We start from the raw sequence: 18,990 nt of genomic DNA on the forward strand, positions 1-18,990 counted from the left end.
TAAATTAGATAAAATTTTGCACTTTTTAGTAAAAAAATTGTATGTACAATATTATAACTATAAACTATCGTTTTACTTACTGCATTGAAATTTACATATGACAGGTCAACAAAATTACCCGCGGTTACTTTTAGCGATCTTTGACTTCTTATCATGATCATAATGAAAAGCTTTCTATGCGCTATTGGCATCCTGTACCATTCCGTATTGTATCTGTAAATTTATTACTTTTAATGCTATTTACTAATCTTTTTTATTCTTTTTTTTTTTTTTGAGAAAACGTTAAACTTTTTACATTATTTCGCGAAATTTATCAATTCTATTATTTCTTATTATTTTATTCACTTGGGCATATATGATTTTAGTAAGTGTATTTCTGGTAGTGTGTGAAACGTACGCGGATTCATACACCTTTTCGCTGGAATCTATTATTTTCTGACCTTGCCAATTTTCAAAGAATGTGTTGAGTAAAAGTGCGCTTAGATAACTAGTGTGTTTCAACAAGTGACTGACATCTTCCGTACTCGTTATCACCTAAAGAAGTATACAGGAACGTAATTAAAATCAACGTATAATTATCAAATGAATACATAATTACCTGAAATCCTAAAATACTCAGAACCGATATGTTAGCTCCGACGTGTATAAAGAGCGGTATTCTGTGTATTGACTCGATAGTAAGGGAAAATCTATCATAATACGCATAAAGGCATAAATTATTGTATGCTTCAGAATAACAAGTAGTGACGAAAACACATACTAACTGTATCGCCTCTGTGTGCCTTCGAATACTGTACACAATATTTGAGTAAAGTTTGTTCCTCGTAGGCATCTGCAAATCATCGCCTTCGCATTCAAATGCGTTTTCCAAACGATATCTGAAAGATCATTGTTATTCGCAGATATTACTTAAAAGCAATTTTGAGTCAATGATCTGAAACTCACCTCAAAGCTACAAACAAACCGCAGCAATGTTGGATGAGCGTCATATACAAGACGTCGAATGTGATCATCAAGATTGTATGAGATACCACGCATGTGGTAACGTGTACAAAAATTGGAAAGTAATATTTTTTTTGATCAATCATGTAATTGACGTAGTACGGTAAGCCTATATGTTTATGTGCATTACTTGACGGATCGTCCTCTCTGAATTCCGTGTAGAGTTTACTTAATAGTGGTGTAAATAGGAAAACAAGAGTATGACTGAGTAAGATACCTAATAATTAAAAAAAACCGTCACACGTTTTCAGGTTCTCTCATATAATTTATGATTTTATCAACGTGATAAGAAGAAGTACGCGCGATGTCAAGGTAACATGTAAAATGTTAAAAAGATTCGATAAGAATCATAGAAAATATTTTCTGTTATGGTATCCACAAAAATATACGTTGCGACAAAATATATTCAAACAGAAGTTGTATGGTCAAAAAATGGGACGAAGGATAATAAAATCAATTTTCAAAAAATTGACACTAACTATTACAACCCTTAATTTAAATATCCCATCCTGTATATGTATTTACAATATATGTATGTATAATATATTGTTAAAAATGTACTTATATTATTATACATATATAAAGAGAAAAAACTCGCCTGTATAAACGTAGCTTAATTTCTTTCCGTACAACGCATGTGAAAGCAGAATTCTAGTCTCTTCATCCGACTTTGGAGAATACCAATACTGTCGCATTCTCGTTAAAAGTATTCTGATCTGCAGCTCGAAATCAATTTAAATACGATTTTACGTTGCTTGACTATTGTCCGATCTTATTCTACTCAGTCATTTAAATTGAAAGAACAATTTTGCTGGTCGAAGTACATCTAAAAATTTAATTATAAATATAGAGCTGCAAATAGTTTTATTGGATAGTTAAAATAATTATGTTCATCATTATGCTTATGTTTAAGTATAATGAGCAATGCTGTAAAAAATTTAGACATTCTAACAACCAGTTTGAACTATATAATTATTGTGGTGATTTAACAAAATTAATTTCAGATCTATTAATTATTTGAATCTATTTAAATTTTTAGATATTTTAGCAAAACCGTTCTTTCTGTGTGTACATATATAAGGGTTATTATTTTTATTTACGCACCTCCGGTAACATATATATTGCACAAATCAGTTTACCTATCGATACTATGTCGAGAACTAAAATCGGCAAACAGTCAATCACTTCTAAAGAATCTGACCAAACTCCAATTGTACCCAGCACCTGCATTCAAAATGGATATATATATGTAAATATATCACTCGTGCGATATTTGTGCTTGCAATCGATTTGATTCGTTTTAATTTCATGCTCTGTCACAGCCGAGAAAAAAGATCGCGACACGCTGTAAAGTGCGTGTATTCTACAGTAATTGCCATTATCAATTAACAATATAATTATTGAAAAAAACATTTGGTATTTATAAATTTTTCACTACGTCTTCAGATAACAAAATCGGAGAATCAAAAAATGTATATAATGCGTCATAATAATTAAATGATTGATTGTGTACCTCAAATATCATTCCAGATCCAAGTACTAGTAGAAATGCGAAATATATCGCGCAACGTTTGCCTGTCGTGTGATAGGGATATAGACCGCTAACACTTAATAGAACTTGAATAATATTGTAATGTGACTCTCGAAAGAATTTATCGACATTGTCCATTTCTTTCCTTACGTTGTTTCGCGGGAGTGAAATTTGTTCGGGGTATAGATGATAGTCAGACGCTTATGAAAAATTCTGTTTAATCTCGTCGATTGTCGTGTATCGGAAAACATAAGCGTTGCTTCTACATTTGCATCACCAAAGCTATCCTCGAGAAACTGAATTTGCAATCGACCGTAGCAATAAATATTTATTGCACTCATATTATCTACGTTGAGATGATACGCCTTTATAGTAGTTCTTTAGGAACCTTTATATAAAGTTGAAAAACCAGAAAAGTGTTTAAATTATGAATTACTGCGAAGAAAAGAACAGAGTCGTCCTATGGACGTACAACCTTGAAAAAGCTAATTTCTTTTTATTCCTTTTTTCCTTCTTGGACAATAAGAGACGTTGGAATGACAGAGTGCTCCAAATCAGTTCGTTTTACTTTCTGTTATTAATAAGAACGTTTAAATATTTTATTTCAGGGTTGGGTAAGTTAACTTTTTTTTTGAACTAAGTTAAGTTAAAGTTAATAGCCTTGAAAATTTAACTTAATTAAAATACAAGTTAATCCATAATGAAATTAATTGAATTAAAAGTTAAATTAATAAAAAACAGTAATTGAAAAGTTAAAAGTTAAATTTGGTCCGATAAACAACCAAAAAAAAGAAGAAAGAGAAGAAGTTTGACCATTTTACATAATTTTTCGTATTTTTCCTTTCTCACATCATATTTATTAAAGAATTTGGTTATTTTTGTTCACAAGTAACGATTATACAATATAAAATTACTAAATTATATACTCATTATCCTCTCGCATTGTGTCTGAGAATTGACTTCAAAAAAATCAAATTAAAAGTTAATAGTTACTGATAAAATGTAACTAAATTAAGTTAAAAAGTTCAAAGTCTAAAATGTAACTAAGTTAAGTTAAAGTTAATTAACTTTTTAACTTTTTAACTTAACTTTTATTTTTTTAACTTAGCTGCACTACCCAACCCTGCTTTATTTTAATGTTAATTGTCATAGAGCTTTCCATATGAGATAGATTATAAATTATTGTTAAACATTCATAACTTATTAAGATTTTAATACCTGCAACAGTTTTTAATAACAATTATAGCGATTGAAAATGAAAAGATTTTTTAATGTTAATAATTGTAATAATTGTCACAATATGTAAAAATTGAACGATATTGCTGTAATATTACAGTGCGCAATATACCACATTTCAACCATTGAATGATATTGTGGTAATATTACAATGCGATATCATATTGCAATATTTTAACGATATTGCGGTAACACTGCTTTGCGATGTATCACACTGCAATATTTGGACGACATTGTAGTAATATTGCAGAATGATATATCGCATTGTAATATTTCAACAAAATTATTGCAATATTACATTGTGATATATCGCAATATAATATCTCAATAGTATTTACGTAATTAATTGCATTACACGTTGTAATATTATTGCAATATTACATGCTGTGTGGGAAGGACCAAAATGTGTATTAATCTATTGACCAAGTCAATTGAGTGTTCCTTGTAAGAATCGATAGGCAATGCTTCCCGTTAAAACATTTACGTATTCTGAGTATGAGCTTAAGAATAAACGACAAATGATAAACTACACAGATTGTTATATGAACGTTACTAGTATGTGTGCAACTGTACGTATGATAATAGTATAAATACAGAATTCGTACGATATCTTTGTTATTAGGGATACAAACTCTTGAAAATATTGATCTATTTTAAAATATGTATGTCGAAGATTTCGTGCTTTAATACCCTTTAATATAAATATTTAACATTTCTTTTTATTTAATTATACATAAAAATCACAAAAATTAACATCTCAAAGTATGTATTCTTCCATAATTTTAATATTAAATTGCGCAAAATTTATTAATAAGTATTATTAAACTAATGTTGTTAGAAAATTCAAATTAGCCGCTTAGTGATGACGTATCAAGTTGCAATTCTTATTGGTCGCGTTCACCAGACTCAACTGTTACGGGCGGATCCGTGAGCGCTTGCTGCTATTGGATGATCTAGAAGAATACACCAATAGCAGCGAACGCTCACGGATCTGCTCCGTAACAGTTGAGTCTGTTGATCGCGATCATTGGTAGGGTATATTTGGGATGCGCAAAAGAATACCCTTGTATTTCTAACCAATTCCTACCATGGTACAGAGAAACCGAAAGTGCTGTGCCGGAAGCAGCCGGAAACAACCGAGAGGCTTGCTCACTCGCTCCAGTATGCTCCAGTGTATTATAGAGCTCATTGCAAAGTGAAGTGATTTATGAAACAATGGCAGAAGAAAAAAGTGACAGGTAGCGAGTACTTATCGATAAACACATGTTTTATATTTCTTCGTATACAATATATTGCATCTGCCGTTTATGCACAATCTACCGTGGTATTGTAAATTGAGGTTATGTTTTCTGGTTTAATTGTTGATAAACACTTAAAGAAGAAGTCAAATGTTGGGATTCGAAAATTTGAAAATGGAAGACTTGTATGTATAACAATTAATAATTTACAAATTTTACATATTAATAATCCGAAAAACTAAAAATCTAAGAGTTTGAAATCCTTATTAGTAATTAAATTGATATTTGAAACATAATTTCTCTGTGAATTTGAACAAATTAAATCTTAGGTGGCTTATATGAATGTAAGGAATTTATAAAAGTTGAATTTATAAGGACTTAAAAATTTGACGAAATGTATAACTGCATATGATTGTAGAATTAAAATTCTTATAACCTGTACGGTTACGATAAATTAGTAATTAAAAATAATTAACTTAGTCCAAGCGACAAGTCAGATCAGATGGAGGCTGTTGAGGAAAAGAAAATAAAGCCTGATGACAAGAAGCAAAAATCTAAGCAGGATGAAGCAGCGGAGAAAACCAGCGTACAAAGTAACAACAATGAAAGTAGCAATTGTTATTGGTGATTATCTGTAATGAATTATCCTGGTGATGTTTTTCTGTTTTATAACATTATGACTTACCATGGAATGTACTTTACAGTGGCAAGGAAAGGAATCTGAACATTGTTGAATTACTTTGCGCTAGCTGCTCTCGCTGGTTCCACGAATCCTGTATTGGATATCAGTTGGGCAAACTGGTACCGTTTATGGTGAACTATATATTTGTATGTAAAAATTGTTCGCCGACTGGATTGGAAAGCTTTAAGAAGACTCAAGCGCGTGAGTATAAATAATATCAAGTATGATGTTTATAACAGTTTATATGAGAGAGAGAGAGAGATAAAATTCGAGCTATCTGTTTATTATAATGCTTCTATTGATGGTTTTGCAGCATTTCCTCAGATGTGTGTAACAGCAATCGCAAATCTACTGCAGATGTGCCAAAAGGAGAACGAGCAGAAAACTCTTTTCCACAAGGACAAGGATATCATACCATTCATTGATTGTCATTGGGAGAGCATGACTACAATGCCTCGCAGAGCTACTCAGTCCTGGCATGCTACGGTATTTAATTACAACATTACATCTTCATTGGATTACGATAGATGCGATAATATAGCGTGCCTTTACCTTTGACAGACATTTAATTTCTTCTAGATCCATAGAGCGTTGCTTAAAGACATTGGGACGTTGTTTACAATGGACGAGACTTCGTCTGAGGGTCAGCTGTTTGGACTGGCAAGCTCTGAACTCACATCAATTAAACCGAATTATGAACAAATGATCAAGAATGGTCACCTTCGAGCAACAGAGATGGGAATACAGCATGTTGGTATGTGTCTATCACTTTTAAATTATTATCACCTCGCACAGAATGATAGAGAGCCAGGCCGAGGTAATATTTTTTGCAATAAATAAATTTATTTGTACAGATTTTCAGCATATTAAGATTTCTTTAACAGATGCCTATTGAGTATCAAAATTTAATTGTGATATTATTTCAGTAGTTTAACTGCGTCTTTAAATTCGATAAAATTTCAGCGCGCAGTTAAAAATGACTACAAATATGGTATATATGTATGTACATAATTGTGTGTATATACTATATATATGTATATATATATATATATAATTCACATTGAATTATTGAAGCATCTAAGATCCAGCTTTAACCGTTATAGACCCTTTAATTCCTAATTCTTATTGGTACTATCACCTTTGTTATTATCAATTTCACATCAACTTTGTTAGATTTATTAAAATTTTAATTTGAAACCAAGTTCGTTTTTTTAATGTCAAAAATTAAAAATCGCCTCGTATATTTTAATTTTTTTATGTTTTTGTATATAAGCGTGTGTATACGTTTTTATACTTTATAATTTGTATAAAATGTTTCAAGCCTGTATATTTTGGAATATTAAAAATAAAACATATATAATTCGATAAATTTTCGCTTTTTTCCAAATTTTTAGATACATAACTAAAAATTTTGTTCATAGCTGTATATGTCGTTAGATCTGTCATTTCTTATCTTATCATAAACGCAATCACCAACTCGTTATCAAAAAAATTATTTAAGTTTGAATCATGACGTAGGCATCTAATAGACATCTCAATAAACTTTGTTCTAAGTCACATTGGTATAAGATCATAACGTCTTGATATCGCCAATTATATCATTTAATATATTGTTATTTGTACAAGAGATTTATTATTGCAAGAATGAATTGATCTCCTATTTACAAAAAAACCGATTGTTGATTTTTTGCAATTTATTTTGATACGTTGAAAAGAAACAGTGACTAAAGAGGAAAAAGATAGGATTAAGGACAATATTACTGAAAGACGAGAAATATTGAGAATTGAATATCTTGAGAATATGTATTAAAATATCGTAATGGAACGTTCAGTGCCACTTAGCGGAGGATTGCGAGGTCGTAACGCCAAACGAAAGCTCCCAGGTGAAGCAGCGGGCACAGGTTCTGGAAAAAAAGGTAGAGGATCCGACATGACCACCCCTAAACTGCCGGCTCATGGTTATCCGCTCGAGCATCCATTCAACAAGGACGGCTATAGATACATTTTGGCAGAGCCAGATCCACACGCGCCTTTCCGACAGGTATGCTTCGGCTTTCTTTACCTGCATATACCTTTAACTTTTAATTTTTATATAAACCGTATACACACACAAAATATATACATATATTGGAACAATGTGTCGGCCAAAGGATCAAGATTTTTTTTATTTTTATTGCTTCCCTCTATTGCAAGAAAAAAAATATATTATTGATTTTTTCCAACAGATTTATCCATTTTTAAATCTAGAATTAAGAACTTCATTAAAGTTTTAAGTAATTAATTATATAAAATTATGTTATTATTTCACATTAATCAATATGTAAAAACTAAATTATAATAGCACATTTTTATTTTATTTTATTGGGAGTTTTGAAAAGCAATTTCTATGTGTTACAGTCAAGGGATTAAGATTCTAAATTTAAATGCACAATAACATTTAAAATAAAATTTTTTGAATATTTTCTAAATTCTTCAATTTGTGTTCAGGAGTTCGACGAAAGCAGCGATTGGGCTGGTAAACCTATACCCGGCTGGCTCTATCGCGCTCTTAGCCCGAGTACAGTTTTGCTTGCATTGCATGATCGTGCGCCGCAACTGAAAGTGGCTGAAGACAGATTAGCGGTTACTGGAGAAAAAGGATATTGTATGATTAGAGCCACGCATAGTACGTAGGAACACTCTTACTATCAATTTGTTAAAATGGCAGCGACCCTTTCCACCGCCATTACTAGCAATTATATATTGGTACCGTGTATTTTTATATAAAATTGCAACATTAAAAATCTAATTATACAAATATTTAATGTCAAATACAAGCGTAATCAGAAAGAGCATATTCTCTACTAATACTGATATATACATAATTTTTCGTTAATCTGATTAATTTGAAAATATTGGTATATTCAATAATATAATAGTAATAATATCATTGTTATACCAGCTATTAATATTACTGAGAAATTATGTATACTAATACACAACTGAAATTTTTTTATATTCTTTTCAATTTTTGTTTTAGTGATTGCATTTTATTTATTCTTATATTTTATGCATCCGGAAAGTTTGCTATAATTGATTGATAATGTTTTGTATAAAAAAAAGAGAGAGAGAGAGAGAAATCTAATTACATTTATTGACATACAGGTGTAAGCAGGGGTACTTGGTACTGGGAAGCCACCATTGAAGAGATGCCAGAGGGATCTGCTACGAGACTCGGATGGGGACAAGAATATGCAAACTTACAAGCTCCACTTGGCTATGACAAATTTGGTTACTCATGGAGATCCAGGTATTACATATCACGATTATACAGAGTGTGGAAAAAATTGCAGATCCCTTGATATCTTGAAAAGTAAGCGTTTCAGTAAGAAATTTTTTTATATTCAAATTATAGGGTTTCAAGTGGCGCATTACAGTAATAGCAGAATGACTTTGGATATCTCTCAGAGTCACGTAAAAATCATCTGAAATTTTTAAACAGAAACTCCTATTTTTTATTACATATTCTTATAACTGACTTCGAAAGTTTTCTCTCTGAGTTTTCTAAAGAAAACACTATAATAAATACACAACCAATAGAAAATAAAGCCCATGATCAAAGTCCATAATGGTCTTTAGTGCTTAAATAATTCGGTGTGAATTTATATACCACATATCAAATTGCCTCGGTGATCTAAAGACTTAGGATGCTCGCATGGAATGCAAAAGATCCACGTTCAATCCCCGACCGAGGTAATATTTCGTAATAAATTATTTACATATATTTATCAGTATCTTTAAGATTTTTTTAAGATGCCTATGAACATCAAATTATTAAATTGCGAGGCAATTTAATTTGTGATAGTATTACGGTAATTTTGTCGATATAGCATTTCAAGATCGAAAAATCAATTCGGCGCGCAGTTTGGCAGGATTCGATCGTAGTATATAAATTCACATCGAATTATTGAAGCTAACTAAAGATCCAGCTTCAACCGTTATGGGCTTTATTTTCTATTTTGTATTCACATGTACGGTCAAATAAGATTCTTATTGTCACTATAATAAAGTTTTTTTTAATCAGTACTTTTCAAGTAAACTTCCTAAAGTATTCTTTTCAAGAAAATAAAAAATAAGTGTAATACATTTTTGACAGAAAAGGAACACGATTTCACGAAAGCCGTGGCAAACATTATAGCGACAATTATGGTGAGAGTGATACCTTGGGCTTCCTTATAGTTCTACCAGACACACATGATGCATCACACATTCCGAATACTTATAAAGACAGAGTAAGTACAGCAAGCCCATTTGAAAAAATTAAATTACATATATATGTATTATGTATAGCGTATACAATATACATAATAGTAAGTTAAACTAATAGACCGGTATGCAAATAACAAAATAAGAAGCGCCAAAGTTACAACCGAGTTGCTTAAAAAAATAAAAAAAAAATATATAGGTATATATATAATAAAATAGATAATTTTTTAAATAAACAACTATGTGTTTTCTTTACACCAATTTGATTCACATTATTCTATTCATAAAGGTATTAAGATACAATTATTAAAAAATTATTAGAAATTTCGATCGGACCGTAGTTATAATAATATAATTAATTCTTTGTTTTATGATTTTGTTACTGAAATATTTGCATATAATTAAAAATGAACTTTCTATAAAAATATATAATAATTATTACGTATTTTCCGATTTATAAATTAGCCTTTAGTAAAGTTCAAGAGCCACTTATATTACGAGGAAAAAGATCAAGTACAGGAAACCCTAAAAGCTCTACGGCCTTTAGAGGGCAGCAAAATTATATATTACAAAAATGGAATCAGCCAAGGTGATGCCTTTATAGACATCAATAAGGGCGCTTACTATCCAGGGATTTCACTATACAAGAGCGCGATGGTTTCTGTGAATTTTGGACCGAATTTTAAATATCCTCCAACGAATATTACGTTTAGAGGCGTAAGTAAACTCACATTTCTTACTGTTCAAGTAAATTCACGTCTTTACTTCTATCTAATAATCGACAATGTTAATTCACACACAATCGTAGATTGAGATACTTTATATACCTGATATATAGAATATATAGAATTTTCAATTTATGTCGTCGACTTAAAGTAAACTTTGCATTTATATTATTCAAGATATGTGCAATTTAAATTGATATTAGACTAATATAAGCTATTTGAGCCAACGCTAGAAGTGAAACACTGATAAAAAAGAAGTCAATATGTCATATTTAAATATTTTGATCTTTAATATGGTCTTTCTCAATGATACAAAATTCTATATAATAAAATAAAATCTTTTGAGTATCGCTACTTTTTTATAGTTTTTAAAATGATAAATTATCTTCATATACTCACAATTAATTAAAATCACCATGTGATCAGATTAATCTATTGTATGTTAATTTATCTTCAGACTTTATTAAATTGCATCAAACTCAAGTTATTCTAAGATAAGTATTATCAGTAATCTTGAGGAATCATTACACTGTCCAATAATAACATTTCACAAGATGTATATTTAGACCATACCGAAATCAATTTATCAACAAAGAAATATGTGTAATTCTCTTATGTACTTATTAATTATCGAACTTTCAATTTTACAAGGATATAGCGGTTTTTTGTAATTCTAAATAATATCAATAATTCTTACTAATGTTAATGACATTAAACAATTATCATAGATGCACGAGAAGGCGGAGGAAGCGATAGCCGAGCAGTCAATGGCGGACATACTCTATCTTACCGAAAATGAAGGCAAATTAAGACTGGATACATTCGTATTGTGACATTAGTGCATCTTTTTTTATTTTTGTCATTTTCGTTATACATTATGCAATTAGGGATTGGCACAACAATACATGAAGTAAAAACAAAAAAGGAAAATGAATTATGAGAAATTTTTTAATTTATATTTATTTGTGAATCTGTACGTGCTTACTAAAAGCTCTCATCTTTTTAGTATATAGCGAAATAAATTCAGAGAAATGATGAAGAAGAAAGCATTGAATATCATCAATTAAAACTTATGTATACAACTTCATTGTATTGTTGAACCAAAACCTTGCAACTAAAAGATCGAGTGCAACAGTTGAGAAGACGATTCAAATATTTTTTGAAAAAATGAATCCTAAAGTTACGACTGATGAAATGATATTTTGATTAATAAACTTTTGAGTTTTTATTGTTATTATTTTTATCTCTGTATTACAATATCAATATTTTAATTCCGTTCTATCCTATGTTCCGATTTTGCAAATTAAAAAGTTTTTTCATTATCTGATTTTGTCTGGTATACGAAAGCATTTTATACATAATTATCTCATTTAATAAAAGAAAATATTTATGTAAATTGCAGCGGAATATGTTTATTATGTGATACTTATGTTATGTAAATTATTTTCGCAACTTAAATTATTACCTTAATACTTATAATTAATCATTAAATCATTACATTTAACTTTCCAAAACCGCCCCTGCAAGCAGGACTCGCAGCCACTATTTTATTGCTTGCTTCCCATTGCTCTGGTGTTTTCGCCTTGAAGACAACACAATAATATATATAATATAATTATATAATATATATAATTTATATAATTTTTTTATCTAGCCCATTTTAAAAAGGGTATTATTTTTCTTACATGCTAATAGTGAAGAATTAATTAATAAATAACAGTCATCACTTACTATAATTGATAGAGCATGTACACCTCTTTGCAGTTCTGCTTGCAATAACTGGTTTATCATTCGGTGTCGCTAAATTAATAATTAATTCAGATATCCTTTCCATTATACTAAGTACGCGAAATAATATCTAGTCCTTAATCTCATAATTATGTAAATTCATAAATGAGTACCATTTATTTTTTATTATTTTATTTGCTTTAAATAACGCTATTATTTTCCATATTTATTTTCATACATCTTATACCTTATATTTCATGATTAATTAAAATTATTTTTTTAACCCAAGAGAGGTTTAAAATTAATTATTAAAATAAAACATTTAATAATTAGAGAGAACACTAAAAATCGGTGATACTTGCCTTGATTAACGGCTGCTTATCAAATGTTTCTGCTACAACCACTACCTTAAAATGCGTCTCAGAGTTTTTAGGAACATTATGCATATAGGATTCATTAATAACTTCGCAGTGAAGGGGTTTTAGTGCAGCTTCCAACTTTTCCCTAATTGAACTCTCTATAGGCCTAATCAATGCTTCACAACTGCTCATGTCTTGTTGATGACGAATCATACTGTAATCTATGTTATTGTTTTATTATTCAATTAACATTAATATCTATCTTTATTACAAATAATGTGCATTATGCAAAAAGGCTTTAAAAGAGTACCAGTAAATAAGGATAAATCTGCCTCGCAGAACCTAAAGTAATTTTTAAAATCCTTTCTCCCAAGAAGTACGAAAATAAGCTGCGTTTAGCAGAGAAAGCAGTTTTGTAACTGTTATAAAATTCTTCAGTATGATTGGTTTCATCGCGAGACAGAATTTGCCATTATTTACTGGTGCTCCTTGTATTTAAATGCTAAGATTTCTATTTAAAAAATGAAACAGATGTCTGCATTTGCATATTAATTGCTATAATGGTCAGAATATCTTAAGATGCTAGAATGAAAATTACTGAGTGTATAAAAATACTATTACATATATAATGTTATATGTATAATTTACTCAAGAGAGTTATAGAAAAGTAGGTCTGAAGATGAGAAAATCTAGCTAAATATTCCAGTAAGCATGACGTTAACAATATATTAGCAGATTAAAGCAGGATACTGTGATAAAATAGTATCAGCTACGTTTGCATTAGAGTCCACTCTACAATTGCGTTAAATTAACCAATTACAATCGAATATTCTTCTCATGTTCAACTGTAATGGGTCATTTCTTACAATTACAATCGCTTATAACTATGCTCACGCAGTTGTGAAACCAGTTTAAGCTTATATTCTGCGAACAGAATTTGTTGATATAAAGTGCTTTCCATTTGATGACACAAGTCGACACTATCTTTGTTACCCTCTGAATATCAAGAAAAATGAAGTATTTGTGTCGACTTGTGTCATTAAATGGAAAACACCTATTATTTGACAGCAAATTGCTCAGGAATTAAATACAGCCTGTTAATTGCTAATCATTTAAGTGGAATATTAAAATGATTACAAAATCTGTTCGGTTTCTACAGTCGATTGATTATTACATTTCATTAATAGATTCTGTTATATTTCTGCTGACATTCTGCTAATAAAATTAGTAGCACACGCTTTGCAAAATCTGTTGCAGACAGATTTGACTGTCTCAAATGAAGCATGCTCACTCCTTATACATTTTATCGAAATTTTATCCATATATGTATTTTAATGTAGAGAATAAGTGTGTGATAATACTGATAATAAAAATCGTCACTAGGTATTGCGAGTTGCAAGAAGAGTAATCGATCATTAAATGATATTTTTAAGGTTAGGAAATTGTACCTTTATGAGTCTTCCATTGTAACGCGTTTTTATATAATTATCTTATAATTACTTGCAACTAATTACTTCGTCATATGTATGAGAAATAAATTTGTAATTAAAATATTATTCGTACAATAATATTCGCTCTTGTAGAGGAGAAGCAGTAATGAAAATGCAATCTATAGCCTTAAAGTTTAGAGCATATAATTCTAATCATCTTTTAGATGTAAAACAATTTTAATCACCTTAAATACTCACTTTTTCTAAGTATTAATCTTATCGGTCTTGCTTTATGCATTTATTTATAGTTTATGTATATATGTATATAATTATTCAGTTTAGCCACGTCACCTCAAAAATCGATGAAATTAGGCTCATTCAACGCATCTTTGGTCGAATAAATCTGGCATTCTGGCCGAGAAAAGCTCGCTCTGCCCCGCAAATCGAAATATTTAATCGTTAAAGCTCACGACTATTCAGGTTAAGAAATCTGTCAAAGCCACGAAATACCTCGATGCGAGCGTCATAAAGTGGGGAACACAGACTCTTGCATAACGCTTATACATAAGACATAAGAAATTCAACCAATCAGAATTCTTTATTTCAAGCAAAAGAAAGAAAACAAGATATAAATGAGCGATTTCTTTAATTGATTATCGCATTGATGATTTTATTTCTAATCAGAAATATCGGAATTAAACTAGGGAATCAAACTTGGAATTTACAAGGAATTGTCATTCGAGAGAATCAGGGAACCGCTCAAAGAAATTCAAGTAATGGTTAAAATAATATATGTATAATTTATTGCAATTTTTTTAATACATTACAACGTACAAGAAATTCTTTTACAGTAATTTATTTCATGTTCGTTAAGCTGCTTCGACCATATTAGAATTCTGATGTCATAAGCGAGAAAAAGTAACAAAAAATTTCTTGCATCAGAAGTCCTAATTCTTCGTATACTTATAATTAATATTTATAATTAATAAATATGTTTGAAATTACATGCTTACATTATTTTCGACAATAAAGTGATTATTACATAAATTGATCTTAATATAAAATAATGACTCTAACTTTAAGTGACCCAAGTATAATTAACATAATCTTTTTTTGTACTTTTTATGCATTTACATTTGAGACTCAATAATACATTTAATATTTACTTCAGTAAATAACATTACTCAATACTTTTATTATTTATCTGATTATCATTCGACGATATGGAATGTTCACTTCCTATTATCTTGATGCATTCATTGACATTTTCGGCATCGTTACTGGAATGTCCGCTGCCATTTGATGCTTGCTGCTCTTTTGCTTTTATTCTTTCCACAGGCAACGCCTCATCCTCATCACTGTCATCAGAATCCTCAAATTCGTCGGAATCAATTTCCAAATCTAACATGGTCTTGCGTTTATTGGGTTTATTGTTCTCCTCCTGCTTCCTCTTGATACCCGATGTGCTCGCAGTAGTCGCAGCTTTGAATCCTTCTTCCACGGCATCTCCAACTCTCTCGGTCAATTCCGCACGTTCCTGGTCATAACGCTGATCTTTAAATTCGTGCTTCGGCTCGGTGCAGAGTTTTTCTAGCTTCTTCTTCTTGCGTTCCACCTCTTCCTTCTCTCTCTTGGCCTGTTTATCAATCCAAGCTTTCAGCCTCTTTTCCTCATTTATGTCGCGCAATCTGCGACCGCTGAGATCTCTGCAAGCTTCGCGATTTGTGGTTTTCTCAATTTGCGCGCCTATCGCGCGTAACATGGATCCAAAACCACCTTTGCCACCCAACAGTCTTGGAACCACAGTTGCATAGCCACTCGAGCAGATATCATCTTCCTGTATGAGTCGACCATTGTGCAGGACATAATATTGATCACATGAAAGATTCTGAAAACAAGAATTATTAATCCATAAGTGATATTTCTTTGTTAATATTATATTTGATAAGTTTCCCTCATAGTTTAAATTTTGATAAAAGTACATTCTTTTTATGCAAAACAAGGATTCAAAAGTTGTAGTAGTTTCAAAAATAATTAAACATTTCGTGTGTGTATACATAAAAAATTAGAAGATATCTGATAAATCACATTTGGCATGAAACAAATTGAAAATCTATCTAAAATTATACAATTAAGGCTATGTTTTGTACTGCTAGTATCAGGCGATATAGGATCTTGTTTTGTATAGAAAACTGAAAACTCAGGTAGAACTGTATAATTATGGACTTTGTTTGGTATAGAAAGTATTGATCATTGTATAGTTTCTCAACTTTGCACATGTTATCCATCTCTTATTACTCAGTGTTTTTAATATGAAATGAATGTACCTATAATTATGATTCTATATGGATTTCAATTTTCTAGGTCTTTTATATTGTCTTAAGCAATAAAAAATAAGATATAATTCTTTAAACTTTTTGCATAAAGCAAGATCCTGCATCATCTCCTACTTTCTGTACACATAGCAACATCAATTATACTATTTTTTAGCTTCAGTTTACAACTGTGTTTCAAGTCCGATAAACTGAATCTGCACACAGTTTATAGAACTGAAAAGTGTACTAGTAAAAATTTGCATATTAATGAGCACCAAGATCTATTTTGATGATTAAAAATAAGATTCTTTCTCTTACATTTATTTGATTTATTCTTATCGGTTTAATTTCTATTTATAATTTTATAATTCAGGCACTATTTCTACTATAACATATATTTATATTACTTTTTTCTTTGGCTTAATAGATTTTCTAATTTTTAAATACATCTTTTATACTTAATTAATTTTTAGAGCATCAAGCAGTGATTCGTTTTCCAAATTTTTGTTTTTACACAAGATGTGAATGAATAGTTTCATCAAATATTAATAAACTAAAATATTAAATGCAAATTATAGATTGAGATGTCAACTGCTCGAATCAAATTATTTAAAAAAATTAATAACGTTTTCTACTACGAAAATTAGTGTAACACTGAATACAATCGAATGTAAATTAATTCACTATTTTCAGTGTTAAAAAATAATTTAATCCTTTTAATAACAAATTCTTTGTCATCATGTTTAGAGACAGTCTCTAATCATGTTAATCTCATAGAGTGTATTCGTTTACGCAGCGGTTAGCACAAAAGTATTACTTTATCCTTGTTGTTCATCGAGTGTTAAACAAGGATTAAATGATACTCTCTGCGCTAATCGCTGTGTAAACGAATATAGGAATAATCTGAAAAAGATTAAATTCTTCATTAACACTGAAAATATGTAAACCGACTTGCATCCAATTGTACCAGTATTGCATTAGCTTTCCCAATGGAAAACGCTACAAGAATTTCAAGGAATAATAAAAAAATAATTTAAGGTTATGTTAAAATATAATTTAAGATCAATCACTTACTGTTTCTCTCTCAATTTCTTGTTTTAATTCTTGCACAGAGACTGGCGTGTTGAAGCTGCATTTCAAGGATACTCCCAAGATCTTCACATTCAACATTTTTACGTATATAAAATTTGCTTTTATACTACGAATAAAATCAAACGGAACTTATTCCACAAAACAGGATTGTGCAGGATCGTTAGATTTTCGGGCGTCGTCGCCGATTGGATTGGAGGCGCTCGTGTCGCTTAAAAATTAAAGTCACTAGATTTAGGTCCTGTGCACAATAGAAGGAATAAGGAATTAGGAACAAAGAATGGTCGCGTTCAGCAGACTCAACTGTTGTGGAGCGGATCCGTGAGCGCTCACTGCTATTGGTGTATTCTTTTAGATCATCCAATAGCAGCGAGAGCTCATTAATCCGCTCCGCAACAGTTGAGTCTGCTGAACGCGACCAATGGCTGCGGTCAGCAGACTCAACAGAACCGTTTTATGATTGTCTGCTGAGATAGGACCATTCTTCTAGATCTAAAAGTATGATCCAATCAGCGCGAAGGAAACTTCCAACAGTTGCAAAACAAACGTTCAGAGTCAAGCTAGATTGATGTTGATTGGACCGCAACGCTTGCGACGCTGCGATGCGACTAATGTAGAACCAGCTTTAGCCATAAAAAATAGACGAATTATGTAAGGTTTGTTCGCGTCGCATGCTCCAACATGTTCCAATATGCTCCTACCATAGCTCTTACTCACTCCAACACGCTTGATAGAGCGAGTTATTTTTTACCTGTCTACGCAGTGACCGCTTTAAGTAAGTCTTGTAACTTTGTCAGTTTTGCGAATATTGCCATAATATTTGAATTGAATATTCTTAAAATATGAAATAAAAGAAAATGCAAAAAAATCGATTTTTCAATTCAAGCGAAATCCCCTTTAATTTTTTCATAAGATAAGCAAAAATAACAGCCTGAATAAACAGAACAACAGTAATAAGAAGGCAAAGAGAAAAATATAAATAAAATAGTTTTAGGAAACTGCGAACATGTAAAACAATATAATAATCTACTATCATTTAAACTACGCAATTTGTAAAAGAAAATATGTTATTTTCGCATTTGTAAAATTTGTTTTAGCTAATTTTATATAAAAACAAATTGCAAATATAAATTGAATTTCACATATTTAATTATCCCAAAAAAATCATGTTTTTATCAATATTAATGAAATGCGTTCATAATTTCCGAGAAATAAGACGAATCTCTTTAGTCAGTACCGATAACTTTCTACATATATAAAAAAATACATGTATATGTAAATATATACATAATATGTGTGTGTGTGTGTGTGTGTTAGGATGATCTTCATTTTTCGTATTATAAATTTTTTTGTGGCACTTTTCAGAATATAGTTTCATACAAAAAAATAATCCCTGTCAAATTTCAGCTC

General features: G+C 30.5%; 3 protein-coding genes across 5 annotated transcripts; 1 reads left to right on the forward strand and 2 right to left on the reverse strand.

The window, feature by feature from the left end:
- Window positions 1–4,904: 4,904 nt before the first annotated feature.
- On the forward strand, window positions 4,905–11,822 carry ash2 (set1/Ash2 histone methyltransferase complex subunit ASH2). Of its 2 annotated transcripts, none has more exons than XM_018458910.1 (11): window positions 4,905–5,007; window positions 5,488–5,631; window positions 5,712–5,890; window positions 6,003–6,175; window positions 6,269–6,443; window positions 7,522–7,730; window positions 8,177–8,354; window positions 8,834–8,978; window positions 9,825–9,960; window positions 10,400–10,651; window positions 11,388–11,821. In XM_018458910.1, exons 1-11 carry the CDS (start codon window positions 4,985–4,987, stop codon window positions 11,490–11,492), a joined length of 1,719 nt encoding a protein of 572 aa, XP_018314412.1. In that variant the 5' UTR covers window positions 4,905–4,984; the 3' UTR covers window positions 11,493–11,821. The 2 variants fall into 2 exon arrangements, with proteins under 2 accessions (XP_018314412.1, XP_018314411.1); XM_018458909.1 differs by lacking the exon at window positions 4,905–5,007 and adding an exon at window positions 5,114–5,192 and having other exon boundaries at window positions 11,388–11,822.
- A 280-nt stretch (window positions 11,823–12,102) lies between these two features.
- LOC108729701 (bolA-like protein DDB_G0274169) lies at window positions 12,103–14,703 on the reverse strand. 2 transcript variants are annotated; one of them, XM_018458905.1, is made up of 4 exons: window positions 14,528–14,703; window positions 12,750–12,967; window positions 12,391–12,459; window positions 12,103–12,241 (listed from the first exon to the last, which is right to left on the reverse strand). In XM_018458905.1, exons 2-4 carry the CDS (start codon window positions 12,957–12,959, stop codon window positions 12,146–12,148), a joined length of 375 nt encoding a protein of 124 aa, XP_018314407.1. In that variant the 5' UTR covers window positions 12,960–12,967; window positions 14,528–14,703; the 3' UTR covers window positions 12,103–12,145. The 2 variants fall into 2 exon arrangements, with proteins under 2 accessions (XP_018314407.1, XP_018314406.1); XM_018458904.1 differs by having other exon boundaries at window positions 14,435–14,703.
- Window positions 14,704–15,268: 565 nt separating this feature from the next.
- LOC108729700 (protein SDE2 homolog) lies at window positions 15,269–17,720 on the reverse strand. The gene is made up of 2 exons (XM_018458903.1): window positions 17,566–17,720; window positions 15,269–16,064 (listed from the first exon to the last, which is right to left on the reverse strand). Exons 1-2 carry the CDS (start codon window positions 17,659–17,661, stop codon window positions 15,357–15,359), a joined length of 804 nt encoding a protein of 267 aa, XP_018314405.1. The 5' UTR covers window positions 17,662–17,720; the 3' UTR covers window positions 15,269–15,356.
- Between the last annotated feature and the right edge of the window lie 1,270 nt (window positions 17,721–18,990).

This window comes from Mycetomoellerius zeteki, unplaced genomic scaffold (genome assembly GCF_001594055.1).
Source record: "Mycetomoellerius zeteki isolate Tzet28-1 unplaced genomic scaffold, Tzet1.0 scaffold79, whole genome shotgun sequence".
Classification (NCBI taxonomy): domain Eukaryota; kingdom Metazoa; phylum Arthropoda; class Insecta; order Hymenoptera; family Formicidae; genus Mycetomoellerius; species Mycetomoellerius zeteki.

Excerpts from the sequence above, each read along its gene's own strand:
- LOC108729700 (XM_018458903.1), bottom strand. The coding sequence starts at position 17,661 with ATGTTGAATGTGAAGATCTTGGGAGTATCCTTGAAATGCAGCTTCAAC. Across the intron at positions 16,065-17,565 it reads AAGAAATTGAGAGAGAAACA|AATCTTTCATGTGATCAATA; the intron begins GTAAGTGATTGA and ends TCTTGTTTTCAG.
- ash2 (XM_018458909.1), top strand. The coding sequence starts at position 5,158 with ATGTTGGGATTCGAAAATTTGAAAATGGAAGACTT. Across the intron at positions 5,632-5,711 it reads GAAAGTAGCAATTGTTATTG|TGGCAAGGAAAGGAATCTGA; the intron begins GTGATTATCTGT and ends TGTACTTTACAG. Across the intron at positions 8,355-8,833 it reads TATGATTAGAGCCACGCATA|GTGTAAGCAGGGGTACTTGG; the intron begins GTACGTAGGAAC and ends ATTGACATACAG.
- LOC108729701 (XM_018458904.1), bottom strand. The coding sequence starts at position 14,474 with ATGCATAAAGCAAGACCGATAAGATTAATACTTAGAAAAA. Across the intron at positions 12,968-14,434 it reads AAGATTAATACTTAGAAAAA|ATTACAGTATGATTCGTCAT; the intron begins GTGAGTATTTAA and ends ACAATAACATAG. Across the intron at positions 12,242-12,390 it reads TACATGCTCTATCAATTATA|GCGAAAACACCAGAGCAATG; the intron begins GTAAGTGATGAC and ends GTTGTCTTCAAG.